At 41.9% G+C, this 21,149-nt stretch overlaps 1 protein-coding gene and 1 long non-coding RNA gene across 5 annotated transcripts in view; one reads left to right on the top strand and one right to left on the bottom strand.

Moving 5' to 3' along the window:
• The first annotated feature begins 1,056 nt into the window (after window positions 1–1,056).
• Window positions 1,057–21,149, top strand: part of LOC121681276 — a 25,840-nt gene continuing 5,747 nt past the window's right edge. For 3 of the 4 annotated variants that reach the window (XM_042060917.1, XM_042060919.1, XM_042060916.1), the window contains exons 1-4: window positions 1,057–1,213; window positions 10,357–10,686; window positions 18,439–18,693; window positions 19,093–19,167. In XM_042060917.1, coding sequence (XP_041916851.1) covers window positions 1,159–1,213; window positions 10,357–10,686; window positions 18,439–18,693; window positions 19,093–19,167 — 715 coding nt within the window. In that variant the 5' untranslated portion in view covers window positions 1,057–1,158. The remainder of the gene's footprint in view (window positions 1,214–10,356; window positions 10,687–18,438; window positions 18,694–19,092; window positions 19,168–21,149) is intronic. The other variant, XM_042060918.1, reaches the window with a different exon arrangement.
• LOC121681303 lies at window positions 3,419–4,815 on the bottom strand. Its single transcript, XR_006022064.1, has 3 exons — window positions 4,528–4,815; window positions 3,624–3,713; window positions 3,419–3,518 (listed from the first exon to the last, which is right to left on the bottom strand). It is a non-coding gene; the product is annotated as an uncharacterized LOC121681303 (long non-coding RNA).

Below are 21,149 nucleotides of genomic sequence, written 5' to 3'. Positions count from 1 at the left end.
AAGTGTTTTTAGAGAATGAATACCAAGTGTGCAATAGTATAAGTATAAGTATATATACTCTTTTGATCCAGTGAGGGAAATTTGGTCTCTGCATTTATCCCAATCTGTGAATTAGTGAAACACACTCAGCACACAGTGAACACACAGTGAGGTGAAGCACACACTAATCCCGGCGCAGTGAGCTGCCTGCAACAACAGCGGGAGCAGTGAGGGGTTAGGTGCCTTGCTCAAGGGCACTTCAGCTGTGCCTACTGGTCGGGGTTCGAACCGGCAACCCTCCGGTTACAAGTCCGAGTGCTAACCAGTAGGCCACGGCTGCCCCAAACACCTCAATATCGATATAGAAGTTAAATGCTTTACCATTTCTAAAAAGTAAATATTTCTAAAACAAAGTTTTGTATTGGAATCGTTAGTGGAATCGTTAACATGGATGTGTATGATTCCGATGGATCGGAATGTTTGTAACCGGTTCCTAACCGATACCTGGAACCAATTCCCAAGCCTAGTAGGCGTATGCAGAATTTACAATAATCACAAGGACGAGGCAAATGAAGAGATTGCAAATGTGTCCTTTCTGTGTTTAATAATCTGTGTTAACTTGAAATAAGTGTGTGTGTGTGTGTGTGTGTGTGAGTGTGTGAGAGAGAGAGATGTGTCCTTTCTGTGTTTAATAATCTGTAGAATATGTGTGTGTGTGTGTGAGAGAGAGAGAGAGATAGAGATGTGTCCTTTCTGTGTTCAATAATCTAACTTGTGTAAACTTGTAATGTGTGTGTGAGAGAGAGAAAATAGAAAAGAGAAGTGTCTACAATAGTGATGTTATATGTGATTACTCTTATTCATCAAGGGGGGAACAAGAAGCCAGTTGGCTTCTCATATAACAACCCCCCCCCCCCCCACACACACACACACACACCCTCCCGACACACACACACACACACACACACACACAAACATTAACAGTAAACACTCCCGGATACACATGGAGGAAAACATCCTCCTCATTTTCCTGCATGTGACCTGATGGACAACAAAGAGCACACAAGAAATCATCGGTCAGATCGTTTTACACAGGTGTGTGTGTGTGTGTAGGAAGTAAATGGATAAAGGTGTTTGGAAACAGAACATCTTCAGGGGAGAACGTGTTGCACTGCACACATGAAGACAAGATCTGTCCTGCTGCTCACAGTGATGCTGACCGCATCAACAAGTGGTGAGTTTGGTGTGAGTGTGAGTGTGAGTGTGTGTGTGTGTGTGTGTGTGTGTGAGAGACAGAGAGAGAGTAAACTACTACACAGGCAACACAATTACAGTGATACTTCAAATCAATTATATGCAAGTAAATATTTACAAAAACAACAACTTTCTTTTCACACATACTTGAGTTGTAAATGTATGTAATTGTGAAATCCCTAAAAGAAACAGAAGGGTAGCCTATCACTGCCGAGACGAAAGAGGGGCTATGTCAACATTATGTGTGTGTGTGTTTGTGTGTGTGTGTGTGTGTGAGAGAGAGAGAGAGAGAGAGAGAGAGAGAGAGAGAAGAAAGACTCAGGAACATACAGGGGCTATGTCCACATTGTGTGTGTGAGAGAGAGAGAGCTGCTGTTAGATCTTTTATGTCCACCCCACACTGATGTACCCACCTCTTCTTATGTATTTTCTGTTTTTGTTTTTTGTCCTATGGTCTTATGTTCTTGTCTGTTATGTTGTATGTAACAACAGCTTCGGCAACACTGTTCCCATGCAGTCATGCTAATAAAGCAACTTTGAATTTGAATTTGAATTTGAGAGAAGAAAGACTCAGGGCTATGTCCACATTATATGTGTGTGGGTGGGTGTATGTGTGTGTGTGTGTGTGTGTGTGTGTGTGTGTGTCTTGCTTTAATTTGAACTCGAGGAACTGGGGTTCATTCTGGGAAGCGATGGGTATCGTGTGCCGCTGTAGGTACCAGCTCCCTAGCCGTCAGGTCGACATTATTGAGCATGCTCAGCAGGTGCCCTATCCTGGAGGAGGTATACAGCCATTCAGTGTTCGGGACTCGAAGGCCTCCGCTCTTGCGTGGCTGAAAAAGAATATCCCGGGATGTGCGCCTATTTATTTTAGACAGAGCCATTTCCTCACAAGGTTCACTGTTTCCTTTTTCATCGTTTCATCGGTTTTGTTGTGAAATGTGTACACTGTGAAACAGAAGCTGGATTTGGGCTACGGCGATCTGCCTGATAGCATTGATTTTCATTTGTACAGGGAGGGGATCAGAATCAATTAGTGTGATTCGATGGATGTCCTCTTGGCACAACTCTGACCTGTTCATCCCAGTCACCAGCAATATTGAAAATATGTCCTAAATAAGGATAGGTTTCATGACGGCCATACAGTCGGATAAGTGCTTGCATGTAAAGTTGGGGAGTTTGTCAAGCTTTGCTCTATAGCATCTATTTCCTGCGCGCCGTCTCTCATAAAATGCTGCACATTTTGTAAGTTTAATGTCCAGATCCGACCATCTGATGAACTGTTCGGTATGGAGGAGCATACTTCCACATCGCCCGCGTAGCCTTGCTCTGGGTTCGGGGAGCGCACGGCCGGAGGCGCGTGCTGGCACATCCAGTGCCGGCCCGAGCCTTTTGGGGGCCCTAAGCAGAATTTGATTTGGGGGCCCCCTCCCACAATGCGGAGTCACCTGTGCTTGGCGATAATTGACAACTTCACACTATAATGTTGTATTATAAATGAATAGAGTGAGGTTATGTATTAATACAGTGACTGATTATGAACTACTGTCCCCCTGGACACAGATGCATAAGGACCCTCTCCCCTTACCCTATCTGTGCAAATGTGGGTACAAACGGGTGTGTGTGTGTGGGGGGGGGGGGGGGGGGGGCTGGTTCTGGGGGTACTCTGGTACATTTTTGGGATGGTCAGCTGGAGAGGGGCAGTACCTAAATTTGTTCAGATTCATAGCCTTTTGCTTTTTGATTTATATAGGTAGTGACTTCACACAACTACTTGGGGTTCAGGGTCCCTTGACCTCTTGGGCTCGGTAGGCTCATTCAGTAATCCATCCTTGCTCACATGCCAAAAATTTTTTGGGGCTCCGCTCTAGACTTCTGGCCCCATGTGCTTGGTAAACCAATGTATTAATATAGTTGTTATTTACACCAACCCTGTCACCTTTTAATCTTAGAGGGTACTAAAATCACAAATTTATTTGAAACTTTCATATTCAAAGTGAAGCACTAAGGGTGGTTTACTGAAGTTGAATTGACAAATAACAAAATACAACATCGTTTGTATTTGCTGTAAACAAGTACATCAGTTTAATGACTTGTTTTTCAAGAGATTGGCGGAACAAATCCGCAAATGTGCATTAAATGAGCAATCTTCAACTACAAAATAAAACCAAAATAGATAAACATTAATAATCAAAAATAAAATGTCCCAAAAAATAGATACTTATTCCTACTTCGTTCCTGGCTTTCAGGCATCTGCAACTCGCAGTGGACTGCAGTGGACGAACCTGCAGTGATTAAATAAATACATAAATAAATAAATAAAAACTATGTTAAATGTGTCATGTCATATTAACAGGCTATGTAACCATTTGTCATCAAGACAATCTCACCTTCTGTGTCATCAGCCATGGAGGCAGACACTTGATGAGGTAGAGTTAGGTAGAGGTAGAGATGTGCTCCAAAGTATTTCAACAGTGTCCCTGAAAAAAATTAAAATATTGCATAAGTGCATAGTTGATCGAGCAGAATGAGTTTATTTTGCTATCATTACTTACACTCATCAACAAGCAATTCCACATCTAACAATTCATATTCTATTGGCAAATGAGGCATAATTGCAGTATGGTGAACGCTTAACATGGTGATCTACTGCAGCCTAAATATTAGGGTAGCACCGCTACATCACTCGTCACTATCTTAATCAAATGTAAGTCTATTTTCATCACAGAAGTCTCCCCACCCAACATGGTATATTTTCTTATAAATACTACCATCTCTCACCAAAGATCTTAGAGCAGAGCGCACGTACTGTTCCATCTTTGCCTATGAAGCTGGAATGTTACCGATGCCCAGAGTCACGCTTGTCAGTGGATTGGGGTTGGGACTGGGAGCCTGGGCTTAGCCTGCTGTTGCTATCAGACTTACCACTATGTCACATATTATAGAACAGTAATAAACTATCAACACTTTCAGATGCGAAATCAGAAACAATACCTCTGTGGTAAATTTGCCTTCAGCTACGTTTTCATGTAGCTAGTGCTAATGTCTACTTCAGTCAGCTAGCTAGCTAACTTTAATTTACAACATAAGCCCACCTAGGGTACATGCTTGATTGAACATCCAAAAACAATCCCAATATCCTTGACATCTGAAATACACCTAGATAAATATATATTAATGGGAGACATTTCTCTGTTGATGGCGGGGATTTAGCTCTGGTGATGGCTTATATTAGATCATGACAGTTAGCTACCTCAAGCACAAAACATACTGTAAATAATCATGCAAACATACCTGTATCTTGCTCGTTTTTCTCCTCCTCTGTCATTTTCTTCTTTCTGTTTTCGGCATCAGAGGGATACGTCCTTTTTTGTGACTTGTCTTAACATTACTGTCTCTTCCGATTTTTGAACTTGATGCAGTGTCTGCACGAATTGTCTATGCCGAGGTGTCTACTTTATGCGCATGACTCAAAGGCTGGCAGACACAGTAGCAGTAGGCAGGTATATTGATCATGAAACCAGAATTTTCTTGTTTTGAATTATTAATTGTTTCATTTATTCATTCATTGATGTCACTTGTTTATACGATGTTTACATTATTTATTATGTAAAAAAAAGAAGAAACTCGATTGGGGACTTAGTTCGGGGCTTAGTTCGCTTATGCCTCGGGCCGGCCCTGCGGCACATCCATTTTAACCAGGAGTTAAATGTATGGCGCTCCATGGGCACCCAGTCTCGATGCCAGTCGTTAATGGTATTGGGTTGGTCAATGCTTTCCCACATATAACTTGTATGTAGGAGTTGTGAACATCCTCAATAATGCTGACGTACTGTATGGCTGTGGCAGTCCTATTTCCAAAAGGGCGTGTGACATGACATTATGGGGCAATGTACCAAAGGCATCGCGGAACTCCAGGAAGACATTACATTACATTACATTACATTACATTTGGCTGACGCTTTTTTAGCCAAAGCGACTAACAACATGGTAAACAGTTTAAGTTTTAGAGCAATTCACAACAATTTTAGGACAATTAGAGTACACATTAGAGTACAGTAAGAATAAGTGCATCAGTGAGTGCTGTTTTTAACAGTTACTTGTCAGTTTAAGACGGCTGGTGAGTGCTAGGATCAGTAAGACTTGTTGTAAGTGTTGCTATGAGAGGAGATGTTCTCTAAAGAGCTGGGTCTTCAGGAGTTTTTTGAAAATGGAGAAGGATGTCCCTGCCCTTGTAGGAACTGGCAGTGTGTTCCACCAACGAGGAACAACAGATGAGAAAAGTTTGGATTGGCTTGAGCGTACCAGTGGTAGAGCTAGACGTCGTTCGTCTGAGGAGCGCAGCGGTCTGGAGGTAGCGTATGTCTGTATGAGGGCATTCAAGTAGGTGGGAGCAGAACCGGAGACTACTTTGTAGGCAAGCGTTAGAGCCTTGAATTTGATGCGGGCCGCCATAGGTAGCCAGTGTAGCTGGATGAGCAGCGGGGTAACATGTGCCCTTTTGGGTTGGTTGTAGACCAGGCGCGCATTGGGAGGGCATTGCAGTAGTCGAGTCGTGAGATGATGCAGATGGTGGTGGTAATGCACTCCGTTTGCAAACTGCAAACAATTCACCGAAGAAGAAGAACAGGCCAGTGAACCCTTCTTCTTTAATCGGTGAGCTTTTTTCGGCAGTTTGCAAACGGAGTGCATTACCACCACCATCTGCTGGACTGAGGTGTAATGGCAAGTGTACCCCTCAGCCTCATTATCACAGCCGGGTGAATAAGGCGAATATTATGCATTTTTCATGAAGAATCAGCACACATACACACACGCACACGTGGGTGTGTGAGTGTGTGTCAAGGTAGAGTATGATAAGGACAAGTTAAACTGATTAAAATGTGCTACTGTCCAACTACTATCCATGATTAAAATGGCCTACGGTTCAACTTGATCTAACTACACTGTGTAGCCTACATAATCTGATTTTAATATGTAGGCTTCAGATATGTAGGCTATATTTAACATTTATTTTCTATTTGGTCTGTTATGAAATCATGCCCATTTAAGCACAGCTCAGTTTTAAGAAACTTAAATACATGCATGCTTAGCATTTTGTGAAAAGAAATCATTAAGGCTACATTGACAAACTCTTAACCGTAGCTGCCTGTATATTCTCTGATTCTAATATTTACAGATATCTAGGCGATATAAGCACAGCTCAGTTGACCATGTTGAATTTTGCTATAATTTCAAAACCGGATGACTCTGGAACAGCTAACTATACACGGGAATACATTACACCTTTGTGTTCGGTAAGGTCTGCTGTTTATTCTGATATATGGTTTGTCATGTGTTGCGTGAAGAGTGTGTAGGCCTGATATTCCACCGAGACGAATGGATGTGGAGATGGGCGCAGAGAATAATAATTAAAACTCTTGAAGTTATTTTTCTCACGAACTGTTTATCACAGCAAACAGTGGCTAGCTAGCACCGTTTAAAAGCTGAGAAAAGGCTCTTTCATGTGACACATGTGTGATGAGTAGCCTACTTCTCGAGGAGTTCAACAGAGAAGAATGGGTGAATTTGGACGCACTTCATGCTTGTAGTGAAGTAAAGCTGAAGCGCTGCATGCTGCGGCTCACTGGTAGTTATTATAGGTAACTTCAAATCAGCGCGATTTACCCTTATAGGCTACTGCACATTACAAGATCTGTACGAGATGATCGGCAGCACTGAAGTGAGAAATTATTTAACTCTTTGTGTAGCGCATGTGAGCGCTTTTCCCCCTATTTCAACCTGAATATTGGTGGCATTGGCGTGGACACGCCCCTGTGTGTGTGTGTGTGTGAAGGTAGAGTATGATAAGGACAAGTTTGTGCAGCAGCGAGTGTGTGTGTGTGTCAAGGTACAATACGGTAAGGACAAGTTAGTGCAGCAGTGAGAGTGAGTGTGTGTGTGTGTGTTAGTTCAGTAGTGAGTGCTACTTCCATACAGATAGTGTCAGTTGTAGGCGGGTGGTATACAGTACGGTATGTGCTAGCATTAGCAAGTCTAGTTGCAGTGCTACGAGAGGAGATGCTCTTAGCTTTTCAGGAGTTTTTTGAAAGTAGAAAGGGGCGCCCTCTCTGGTAGGAACAAGTAATGTGTTCCACCTACGGGGAACGACAGATGAGAACAGGTCAGATTGCCCTGAGCATAACGGTGGCAGCGTCGTTCATCTGAGGAGTGCTATGGTCGGGAGGTAACACATGCCAGTCAGGCACGGCTCTACGGGTGGGCCTGGACGGGCCTAGGCCCACCCACTTTTCAACAGGCCCACCCAAAACTTTTCTTAAAAAAAAAAAAAAAAAAACTTTTAATATATTTTAATTTTGTCAATAATTATTCAATTAAAATAATCTCATAATCTGTGCTAAAATAGTCTAAATGTTTTTCAAAACTATTTTAAAAAGCTGGTGATGTTTCTGTGCAAGTTCAGCAGTGCCACATACGTGAGGTTCTGGATCGGATCTAGCTTGTCGGTAGGCCTATGCTAGGCTAGCTCCAAGTGATCTGAAAGTGTGAAAATAATTTCCAGTAAAGGACAGTGCTGCAACAGTCGTTGTTTAGGTACCTTAAACGTGCACAAACAGTCTCGTTGTATCGCTGCAACCAGGAGATAAGGGGAGAGCTGAGATCCATAACGCCTAGCACATCTCTATGGTTTAATAATGGCTTCTTAAATGCTTTTTTTTGCAATGCAGCAAACGTTGTTGATATTGTGATCATTGATCCGATTTGCATTAAAGGGCCTAATGGGTGTGATTGATCTTGAGCTCTCTTGGAGCATGTTTTACATGACAGATGACGTCAATGAACAAGTTCTGTGCCCGAGGGGTAGTCGCCAGCTGATTTTGCCAGGGCTTCAGCCCGAATGTATTTTGTACAGTTAACAAATATGAAACCATTATTCCGATCGCGCATTTAACCCTTAAAGGTGTAGGTTTTTGAACATTCTAACTTCCGCAACAATTGAAGGTTCTAAAATTCTATGTTGAATTCAATGAACCCAGATATTCTTTAGAATGTTCATTTCTCAACATTCCTGTCACACCGGTGTGACGGTACTCCTTTAAGGGTTAAACTTTGAGATGAGATGGACGTATTGAACAAATAAGCCAAGCGGACACGGGTGAACTCACTCTTCTTCATGCAGCAGATTTAACATGAACGTTACCTTCCATAACACATAATTTGAACTCTATGTGCGCGCGCGAGGTTGGGCATGTCATTGTTTGCATTTGATATTTGGTATAGGCCTACGTTACAAGGAAATCATGAAGTCATCAATAACAAGGTGGTGGTGGAGTTATCCTGTTCTCGTCATTTAGACTAGCCTACAAGTTCAGTTTTGTTATCAGCCTCTAGCCTACAGTCTGGAGCTGGCCAAACAGTGGTGGCCTACTTTGCCTAGTGTAATAACATGGGCTACTACATAGGCTAGGTCAGTCTTTTTTTTTTATAATCATGGGGCAACGCTTTGGGTGAACTCGATGTAATTAAATTCACAAATGAAACAGGCCTGAGCCTCTCACACAGCACAGCCGAACTCACTGCTCACTCAGAAGAGTAAAAAGGGACGTTGCATGCCATCACAACAGAGTATCCATCTCCTTGTCACGACACCACCAGGTTCTCCACCAGTCTCTCCTCCTCGTCACTCTGCTCCAACGATCTCCCAATCTAATTCCCCTGTCTACTGATTACCCAATCATCCAATCTCCCGTTTGCCACTCCCCAGCACCTGTAGCCAATCTCCTACTGCCCATATAAACCCCTGTCACTCTGCTCTCTCTGTCTGGCCTCTTCAACGGAGACACTTAGTCCAGCGCACGGACTGCGCCTTGTTTCCAAGCCCAGCTCCTCGTTTCTGGAATTTCCTGCTACGTCCCAGGTTGTAGAACTTTTATGTTGGACATTTTCTATTGGACTTTTTCTGTTGGACGATATCCTCTTGCAAGATTGGAGCCTTTATGTAGGACTGCCTTGTTTGTCAAGTCAAGTTCTTCTGAGCGTTAACTTCACTTCAAGACCTTGTTTAAATTTTCCTGCCTTGGTTGCTGTTTTCAAATTAAAACGACTTGATTGAGCCTAACCTTGTTTCCTGAGTCTGTGTGCCCTGACACTCCTTCTAATCAAATTAGTGAGTCTTCAATGTTCCGTTCTCCCTAAGCTAAGCATAACAAACCATATAATGCATATTGCTATTTAAAAGCCACTCTGCTAGGTGGCTATGTAGTTCGTTTCTAATAGCAAACAGAAACTGTCAAGATAGCTAAATGTCATTACATCCTCTAATTGTCAAAATATTATTGTCCATAATATTCAATAAATGTGGTGCAAATGAGGCTTGAGTCAGTGGATTAATTTATGAAAAGTGAGCAGCAAGTCAGGCAAAATGGGAATTATGAAAACCGTTTAGACACTATGGGCTAAGCAACGAATGTTTTCAACTGCCCTGCATATTGATTGAAACTGTTGGGCAGTGTGATTGATCTGTAATGTTGAAGACCTAACACAAATGAAATATTCGACCTCATGTTATACAAACAGAACTAAACTGTTTGGGGGAAATATTAGATTCCCACTTTTACAGCCAGGTCTATTCGAGAGATGCGCTAAAGCACAGCCAGCAGGTGTGGTGCGTAATGGAGATTCCAAAGCGCTCTTATTTGGTCAGAACCAAGGACAGTGATCGAGGATGGGTACGTCCGTCCTTTTTACAATGCAACAAACTATTTAAAGAGCATCAAGCTATTCAAATCTCTATGTAAGCACAAATAATATAACAGTATATTAGTCAGTCATTTTTATTAGGTTAAACAGTGATTTGATAAAGTTTTTTTTTAAGGCCCACCCACAATTGGTCTGGCCCATCCAAAACTGGAATCCTGGCACCGTGCCTGATGCCAGTATGAGGGTATTTAAGTGGATGGGTGCAAAACCAGAGACTACTTTGTAGGCAAATGTCGGTGATTTGAATTTGATATTTATTTACAATCTATTTATTGTCAGTAAAGGGTTTCTGTCTGTTCAACTCTGGACTCATTCATACTGATGTGTTCATGTGATGAGAATGAATCTTCTCTCTTAATGCAGGTCTGGACTCCATGTGTGATGCTCCTCAGGATGCTACATGTTATGGGGCTCTGGGAGGACCTGTGTACCTGCAGCTGATGAGGAACACCAGTGGACATCAGCTGAGCCTCCGTTATAACAATACAGCTGTTTTTAAATTCAGAAATTCCATGTCAGTGTTTAATAATGAGTTCAACACCCCATCAGTCCTCCAGAGGTGGCAGTTTGTTCCTGATAACGGGACCATGATTATCAACCCTGCAGAGAGGAGAGACGCAGGAACATACGGAGTGGAGATCCATAAAGATGGGACATCAGTGGGACAACACACAGTACAGCTGACCATAGAAGGTAAATCACTTTATCTCTCCTCTGATGTGATAACAGATGAAACCCGTTCTATACAGTCTATAATAAATATATATATATATATAGATATATAGATAGATAGATAGATAGATAGATAGATAGATAGATAGATAGATAGAGAGTTCTGTATACAGTAGTCATTAGCCGTTCTGGGTAGGGGGAAGACGATATTGTTTTCATTAAGGTTGTCTGTTTAATTGTGTTTAGACTGGCCTTCGTTTTCGAGGGGGTGGTTTTCCGCGTGATCCATTAGCATTTAAAGTGGTTATTGTGCTGGAGCGTCAGCGCTCGTGTGCCGTTTAACATATTCCTGTATCAGGTCAGGTTAGTAAGCACACTGATGTTGAAAGGCAACATGACATTAGTCCAGCAGGCTTCAGTATGTCCTCCTTTTTCTGTGGGGTTGTTGAATTGCCAATCTGCAGTGAATAAAGCGGACTTCATTCCTGCTCTGGCCTCACAGTTATCGCTTCAGTTACCTACGCTTACAGAAACGTAAACGAGAATACGACCACACCTGCAGCGTTGTCCACCAATTATGCTTTTTCGTTTGTTAGTTGTTCATCTGGTAGAAGAGGTGGGACAGACTTTCTTGCCTCTGATGACTGGAAGTTTCCATCATACCATCATACTTGGTGGTTATTTATCGCCCTCCAGAACAACTGGGAAACTTTGTGAATGAGTTGGTCATTCTACTGTCTGCTATTTTAATGGATTCTTGCCATTATTAACCTTTTGCGATTTTAATATTCATTTGGATAACTTGTCTTCAATTGACTTCCTGTCCTTACTCTCCTCATTTAATATCACACGTGTCCACAGTCCTCCTACACACAAGGCTGGTAAAGATCTTGATATCATTTTGCTACGTAACTGTAATACAGACAACGTTTTGGTTAATCCATTACATGTATCGGATCATTACTTCATTAGATTCTCTGTGTGTCTCCTGGATTACCCAGCAGTTCCAACAATTTTGTTCCGGTGTAACCTCAGAAGCCTCTCAAGCGACCATTTTGCAACATTAGTAACATCTGCTTTACCTACTCCTAGCTCATTCTTGGCACTTGAGGTTAATGACGCTACAGAGACTCTGCTCTACACTGGCATCTTGTCTGAATGCAGCATGCAGCAAGCCTTAAGGATATTTCAGTCTGGATGAGAAACCACCACCTTCAGCTTAATTTCTCAAAAAACTGAGCTTTTGGTGTTTCCAGCTAAAACAGCTATTCCCCAACAGATTAACATCCAGCTTGACTCATCTTCACTGACCCCGGGTTACAGGCCGAGGTTAGGGGTTTGTAAGTTCATACATTTACAATCAATGTATCTTATTTATAGGCTGACGAGCCAGACCCACATTAAAATGTTCAGTTCAGTGCTCAGTCCGAGGGGCGGGATAATCGGTTGTCTTTCAAATTCCCTCTGCACGCAATAGGACAGCTATGAGTCCCATGCATTTTCCCACCAGCGGAGCTAGTTGGCTAGTTCAAACTTTTGCCAACTTAAAGGAACCATATGTAAGATTGTGGGAAAAACTGAAACTGCAATCACTTTCAAATTACTGTAGACTGGTTTATCCCCTCCCCCTCCCCCCTGACTCGAGATTGCCAACCCGGATGCTGAAACACTACTGACTTTGTGATTAGTAGATAGGTGGAGTGTGGCGCATCAGGCCAAAACACAACATGACATGACAAAACACTTTCTAAATGACAATACCCTGGCTGGACTACTGTTATCAGTGATATGTATTTGAAATTAATATGATTTCTAAATGTCTAGTGACATTTCAGGGCCATTTTATGATTAATTGAAATACATTTCTTACATATGGTTCCTTTAATAAAAGCTTAAACTCGTGTCCCACTTCACCAACAGCAACATTATTTGTTTTCAAGTAGCAGGGAATTCAAGCCAAACCGTTGCAACTCTGCCATCGAGAAGGACTAAGGCAAAAGGTTGTAACTTCGATTTTGGCAAATTAGTTTTTGTCATTATTAGGACAATAAACATAAGTTTTATCATGTAGACAAACATCAAGTTTCAATTTGGTTGTTTTTTGGGAGAAATAATATTTTGTTTTTGCCGTAACTTCAAAAAGCCGAGGGGAAACTCTGGCAGAAGCCTGTAACATCAGATACGGCTTTATGCCTTCCTTTCACGCTGCTACACTTGATTGAAGTTACGGCTAGCTGCCTTCTGACCGACCATCAACGTGAAGTTGTATTGCCGGCTGGAGTTAGGCTATGCATTATTCAATTAAATCACCTCAGACACACACTAACTTCAATAAAGTGTATAGCCTACAGTAGCCTACATGTTTTGCAGTGCTTGCTTTTTGTTAGATTGATGGCTTTGAAACGTAGCCTAGCCTAAATGCCAAGATCAAGGAATGACATATGCTGGTGTATTAAAGATAGGCTAATCTTGATAGCCTAGTCCATGGGTTCCTAAACTCCATCAATGTGGGCCTTCCCACTGAAAACAGTGACACCTCCGCGCCGCCCTCCCCCCCTCCCCGACAATCATTTTCAAATAATGGTATTCACTTTAGTTAAGCCACAGTCGTGCAGTGATTGTGACAAATCTGTCCATTTTAAGTTAGCTATCGGAACGTGACGTCACATATTACCAACCGTCACGTATGTCCAACCTCTTACGTGTATGTGTCACTTAATATTCATTTCTATACAAACTAAGGCGGCGGATTCCTAAAGAAACGCAAACACTCACACCATACGTTTATCTAAATTAGCTATGTACCAAAAATGACATTTCACTGTGACTCGAAGAGCTGTAAACAGTGTTGTAAGGCTGTGCGTACAAATCCGCTTGGAGCTCCAGTGAAATTTTGATTTGCCGACAAATTCTTGGGCTAACCGTTCACTGGTAACTTGCAGCTAGCTCGGCTGGCGGCACTGTTGCTAAGTTATGTCAGAGCCCGTCTACGGAGAGCCTTGCCACTCCGTATTAAGTCCCATTGTACCGAATTTTGGATGCAGTTCCACCAGAGTTCCACTGGGGGCGATCGCCATGAGTGCAGAATGAATGGGAGTCAATGGAGCTAGACGGCTAAAATTGTCTCTTTCACCTGATTGTCGTTGACAAATCTCAGATTTGATTGTAGTTTGTATAACTTCAACATGGGTTATAGGTCAAAAGTTGAATGAACGAGTACTTGTCCTTTTGATTTCTTACAGGTTGGGTCATTGTTGCACATAACACGCTAGCATTGTGCTAATGAATGACGTCATTGACACATTTGAAAGGCTTTTAAGAACAATTAAGTGACTTTAAAAAATATAATACTCAACCAAGTGTATTTTCTTTGCCTCCCCTTTCGAATACAATACTCAAATTACTTGAAAAAAAATTATATCCCGAGAAAAGTGGATTTTGAGGGGTACAGCTCCATAGACCTCCATGCATTCTGCACTCGTGGACGAGCGCCCTCATGTGGAACCACAAAAGGAACTGCAACCAGTTCAGAAACCGGAAGTTTTCCGAGAGTGGCAGTTCTCCCCTTATTAGACATTCTCTGGTTATGTTATGAAGTTTGGCACAATACATTCTCACACAGGATGGGGATCAAGAATACTTTCCACTATCCCAAAGATTTAGTATGATTCAATGATTTATTTCGACTTTAGAATGTTGACAATTACATAATCATTAAATAAAAACAGATAGTTCTAAAATAAAATTAACGTTTTTTTCCTTCTTTTTTGAATCAACGTTCTGCGCCTCCCCTCAAATTATTTGACGCGCCTCACAGTTTGGGAACCTCTGGCCTAGCCTAACTTAAAAGCCTAAACTCAACAACATATTCAGTAACAAGCGGTGCATTAGAGCATGGCTTGTAGCCTAGGATATCTTAATTCACATCACAGCCCGTAATACAAGGCTACATGTCAACTGGGATTTTTTTTGTCTCATATGCTAGCTCTCGCCTGCAAATGATAGTCATTGACTGAAAACTACGCGAGTTTGTTGGAGCCGCAACGATACACCTTCCACACACACACACCAGCAGCAGGAATGTAGTAATTTAGAGCCTACTTTTTGTTGAACCTTTGTTAAAATCCATACCAAACAACCAACGAGAAAGCAAATCCATTAAATCTGCCACGAGTTTTTAAAACTTGCTGCCGGCTAGTCAAAACTCCCAAGTTGTTACAGGCTAAAGTTTAGTGTAGCTGCGGGTTAGTGGGGAAATTAAAGCTAGTCGCAAAGCAGGCAGCTTTAAATTGCAGTAATATAAAATGACCAAATAAAGGCAACCAATCACATCCTAATCTACCTAATTTGTGTGGGAGAACTTTGTTTTATCATCTGCATTTAGTTAAGGGACGTTATTTATTGAAGGGGCCACCGGAGGGATTTTGAGTGCTTCAGTCAAAAGTTGCATGACCCTCCCTTGCCTGCTAGAAATTGTTCAATGACCCTCCGACAGAATTGTCAAAAAAGACATGACCCTCCCTTGCCAATTGTCACTGTCTTCCGCCCGCGCTGCTTTGCGCCAAGACACACTGTGATAACATTCTTAAATCAATCTTTTCCTGGGAGCTTGCATGCTACCAGTCCTTCCTTTTCAAATGTGTTGCACCTGTTTGCACATTTTCACAAATAATCATATGTGAGTAATAATGTGACAAATAACGTACAAAACACGTAGGCCTATTTTAACTTTCCCCCCGCTAATTGCCATTTTAATATTTTCCCGTAGAATATCCCATATTTTAATACTCTCATAACATTAGCCCTGCCATTGGGCCTGTCTCTGTGTTGCCCTGTTGCTACCCCCCTTTCCCTTCCAACGAAACAGATGTCTTCAAATCATCGTTTTTCTTGCTTGATGGCGAACTTAAAGTGATGTTAACCTATTTAAGTTTAACGGCATGATTGGCGTGAAAGCACGATTCATTGGCGCTTGCATGTTCGGCCGTATGTCTACGTGTGCACCTGCCTACCATCAGGCTACTCAGCTACTAGAGAAAGAATTTCCCCTGTTTGTATGTTCACTCCAAGTTGGCCTACCATAACTTACCAACTCTGCACTGTAGACCCTAAACTGGTTAATGGGGACGATGTTGACATTTTCCCGTATTTTGGGTGAGAAATCCGGGGCATCTCCCTTATTTTCAATGTTCAATGTTGACAGCTATGGAACGAAAGAGAATGTAATATGGCGCCAGAAATCACATTCCCTCTAGAACCTTTGCTAGTGCCTATGTCCCTCAGTCTCCATTGAGTCTCTACGAAAGCCGCAGTGCGAGGCCTTTATCTTACAAAGTAGTCTCCGGTTCTGCTCCCACCTACTTGAATGCCCTCATACAGACTTATACTACCTCCAGACCGCTGTGCTCCTCTGACGAACGACGTCTAGCTCTACCACCGGTACGCTCAAGCCAATCCAAACTTTTCTCATCTGTTGTTCCTCGTTGGTGGAACACACTGCCAGTTCCTACAAGGGCAGGGACATCCTTTTCCACTTTCAAAAAACTCCTGAAGACCCAGCTCTTTAGAGAACATCTACTCTCATAGCAACACTTACAACAAGTCTTACTGATCCTAGCACTCACCAGCCGTTTTAAACTGACAAGTAACTGTTAAAAACAGCACTCACCGACGCACTTATTCTTACTGTACTCTAATGTTTTTTAAACTGTCCTAAAATTGTGAGAATTGTTCTAAAACTTATCGAAATAAACAAGCCAATGAGTCTAAATTAGTGCCTCATATCAGAACACCTCAACAACATCAAAACACTCTCATTCTTAATTCAGAAGTGACTGTCTGTATGGTACTAGTATGAGTATGAAGTACAGAAAAAAATGAAAAAACTATCATTTTCATATGATGCGAATCCATTTTATCATAGTGAGTCCAATAGGCTTAATATTGCTTAAATTTTAAGTGAAAGTTATCATTGTTATCATAACATTGTGCTTTAAAATAGAGGTTAAGGTATTTTGCCTTAGTATGACCGATTGTCATTTTGTGGGCAATACTAAGGCAGAATACAGTAACTTCCAAAAAAGGGTCAAAGGTCAGATTTGAGTTAATTTTTTTTATAGATAGATTAATAAAGGGCAGCCGTGGCCCACTGGTTAGCACTCTGGACTTGTAACCACAAGGCACCTAACCCCTCACTGCTCCCCGAGCGCCGCCGTTGTAGCAGGTAGCTCACTGCGCCGGGATTAGTGTGTGCTTCACCTCACTGTGTGTACACTGTGTGCTGTTTGTGTTTCACTAATTCACCGATTGGGTTAAATGCAGAGACCAAATTTCCCTCACGGGATCAAAAAAGTATATATACTTATACTTATACTTACTTAATACAGGTCAGTGGTGGAATGTAACGAAGTACAAATACTTCGTTACTGTACTTAAGTAAATTTTCCACGTATTTGTACTTTACTTAAGTAAAATGTATAGTGCATACTTTTGACTTTTACTTCGTTACATTTTACAGCAATTATCTGTACTTTTACTCCGCTACATTTCTACAACACCATCGTTCCTTTTTACGATACATTTTATGATCAGTTTTTTTTTCTCTCTGACAAACACGTTTGTTTTACCAGGGAGCGGGGTTGCTACCAAAGATTCTGGAGCGCTACGTGCATTCTTAGAAACATAAGCTTTTAGTCTAGACCAGGCAAAGCGTGAGCTTGTAGCCATCTGCATTCGGTAGGCTATATTCACCAGACCCATGGCTACACTGTACATGCAACTGTGTTCTGTGCCTTTCTCTGTCTGTTATCTGCAGCGTTAGGGCCTCCTCTCCGATGAGATTGCTATCCGCGGATCAGCGAAGTTACAGTCTATGCCCATGCTTCTGTCACACGTCTGATCATTTGCGGCACAAATGAATGGTAGCCTAGACTATTAATGAACCGGTGGCCGGAAAAAACGTAACATTTTCCAGATTAGGAAATATTCCTTAATTGTGTGTGATCAAATAAAGATGCATAGCCTACAATTGGGGGGTAGTAATGTGAGCGCTCATTCAATGTCTATCCGTCTGCGCAAGTGAAACTGAACCTAATCATAAAGACATCTTCCTCAGCAACTTTTCTGTTCAATCAGCATAATTGGCATTACGATCCACCCGACGTTTCCCTTGTCTACCCCGTTAAACTTCAGGCTCTCGTGTTTTGCTGAATGATATTACTCAGATCACCCTAGTAACCAGAATTACAGTCTTGTAGGTCAGAATGTAAACTGGGCCACAGATGGCAAGCACAATTGCATTAGCTTAAAACTATCTAGTTGAGTATAACCTAAAACTAGCTTAATTAAAATGCCACAGCCCATACTGATTTTTCCTTTTAGAATATAGATATTAAGAGAATAAATCATTATGCAAATACTTTTACTTTTAATACTTAAAGTACATTTAAAAGCAGGTACTTTTTACTTTTACTTAAGTAGGGTTGTTATTGTGGTACTTTTACTTTTACTAAAGTAAATATTTCTCTGTGTATTTGTACTTTTACTTAAGTACTGAGTTTCAGTACTTCCTCCACCACTGATACAGGTATACACTACAAAATTTGAAAATTACAATATTATACTTATTACTCAAATGTCAGGACATTAAGATAACTTTTTAAAGTAATGTTTCTCAGTTTCACACTCTGGTGAGTTAGTCTTTTGCCTTAGTAGGGCAGTAATCCCCCTGATCCCCTGATTTACATAATATTATATTTACTACTATCCCCTCAGCCCCCGTGTCTGATGTGGACATGTTAATCAACTGCTCAGCCAATGGGGAGAGGAGTGTAAGGTGCTCCTCCAATGGGGAGAGTCCTCAGTACAGCTGGTCTCTGGATGGGAGGCCTCTGGGTGAAGCTGATGCTGATCTCAGTTCAGATAACCAGAAACTCCTGCTGAGGGGGGATGTGACTGGACAACTCACCTGCAGCGTCAGGAACCACGTCAGCAGCACACACACCACCAGACTGATGGAGTTCTGCTCTGGTCAGTGACTTCACACCTGAGTGATTTACAGTAATCATGATTACCTCTGTAATCTGTAATACAGACATCAGGCAGGTCAATAATGATTCTGCTCTGGGGCAAGCTCATGTAAATTCCATGATGTCCATAACTCTGACTGGTTATATGAGAATGAAGAAATACTATCATAACTATTATGCTTGAAATATTGATCAGAGGATCATACATGATGCATTGTTTATTTGATCATCTGTCGTCCACTATGTGTTCGTGTAATACCTTCTATTACAGTAAATAGTCATATTATGACAGTCTCTTCCATCTATTAAACACATGCAGCCTGTTTGTAAGATGTTTGCGCCCTCTGCTGGAGGGAGTGTTTCAGTCACATATGGTGCTACAGGTGCTGTTTCCTTTCAGGTGCCTCCACCACTGTGTCTGTCACACCAGCTAACCACACCCTCCCCTCTGCCCACACAGCGCACCCAGTCTCAGGTAAGAAGGTCATCTCACTATGTGGCTGTTAACCGTCATTGTTTTCTTAATGGGCGGTCCAGGTGCTTAATAATGTGTGTGTGTGTGTTTGTATGTGTGCGCCCAAATGTGTGTGTGTGTGTGTGTGCCTTCTCTCATACACTGCAGTGATTTATGTGTCGTCCTTCCTGTTGTTCGTCCTGGTGTGTCTGTGTGTTGCTGCGTGTTTTTAAACATTCAAGTGTCAGTTCTAGTGAGGTGGTAAGTGCTAGGATCAGTTAGTGATAATTGTTCATCTGTTGTCCACTATGTGGTCATATTATAACAGCCTTTACCATCTATTAAACACATGCAGCATGTTTGTAAGATGCTTGCGCCCCCTGCTGGAGGAAGTGTTTCAGTCACATATGGTGCTACAGGTGCTGTTTCCTTTCAGGTGCCTCCACCACTGACTTCACACCTGAGTGATTTACAGTAATCATGATTACCTCTGTATTCTGTAATACAGACATCAGGCAGGTCAATAATGATTCTGCTCTGGGGCAAGCTCATGTAAATGCCATGATATCTACAACTCTGATTGGCTATAAGAGAATAAACAGATGATGCACATCTAGGCTCTTTATAGAGTCCTGGTGCTGAGCTTTTTCATTGTCAGCTTCACTGTCTGAAAGTTGTGAAACTATTTTAAATGAAAGAGACTCGGCTTCACTCTCATATAAAGCACTTCACTCATTCATACAGGGCTACTTATTATGACTAGCGAAGCGGTCATATAGTGATTGTCACAGTTTTTTTTTGCCCCCCCCCCGGCATCTACTTCTTGAAATTTTGGTCAACGATACCCGGGACACCGAAACACCGGGGCACATGATATTTGGTGGGTATGTAGCCCCACTAGACTTTTACGGAAAAATTTAGTTTGGTCCCCGGGGGGCACTCCCCCCTCCCCCCCGCGCTGAGCCCCCCGAAACCCAAAAAATGCAGTTTTCTCTAAATAACTACCTGAACCATGGCACCGAGGATGAAGAAATCTTTATGGTATGTTGGTCTCAAGGGGCCACATCAACCTAGCACATGTGATTTGCACCCCCCCCCCCCCCCCGGTAAAAAATGAAAATGCAATATCATTCTTCTTTAATCGCCCCTCTCTTCAGTTAAGATGTTCAGAACTGCACCAAATTTTATGTGTATGATTAACCTGACATTCTTTTCGCAAGCAAATCGATATCAGAGCTGTAATTATCTTTCGACTGTCATCTCATAAGTTTGTGAACATAGAGCATACAGGAGCTAAGTGAGTCAGCCACAACGCCTTCGCTAACATGATGGTTTTCTAATGGAAAATATAGGCCTACCTCAAAGAACCTGTCTATGAAGCATCCTAAACAGGCTGGGATATTTCTGCTTGCTAAATAGTTTTTTCTGCTGTTGATTCGCTCACGGTCCTTGGTGGCCCTGTCACTACTTTGTAAAATGTTGCATCAAAGGGACACCAGGCAACGTTTTCGTGTTAATTAATCATCTTTGTAAGTCGGTATATTACATTACATTACATTACATTTGGCTGACGCTTTTTAACCAAAGCGACTAACAACATGGTAAACAGTAAGTTTTAGAACAATTCTCACAATTTTAGGACAGTTTAAAAAAAAACATTAGAGTACAGTAAGAATAAGTGCGTCGGTGAGTGCTGTTTTTAACAGTTACTTGTCAGTTTAAAACGGCTGGTGAGTGCTAGGATCAGTAAGACTTGTTGTAAGTGTTGCTATGAGAGTAGATGTTCTCTAAAGAGCTGGGTCTTCAGGAGTTTTTTGAAAGTGGAAAAGGATGTCCCTGCCCTTGTAGGAACTGGCAGTGTGTTCCACCAACGAGGAACAACAGATGAGAAAAGTTTGGATTGGCTTGAGCGTACCGGTGGTAGAGCTAGACGTCGTTCGTCAGAGGAGCGCAGCGGTCTGGAGGTAGTGTAAGTCTGTATGAGGGCATTCAAGTAGGTGGGA

The sequence above is a fragment of the Alosa sapidissima genome, chromosome 14, assembly GCF_018492685.1.
Source record: "Alosa sapidissima isolate fAloSap1 chromosome 14, fAloSap1.pri, whole genome shotgun sequence".
Taxonomy (NCBI): domain Eukaryota; kingdom Metazoa; phylum Chordata; class Actinopteri; order Clupeiformes; family Clupeidae; genus Alosa; species Alosa sapidissima.
This window is presented reverse-complemented; position numbering and strand designations above follow the sequence as displayed.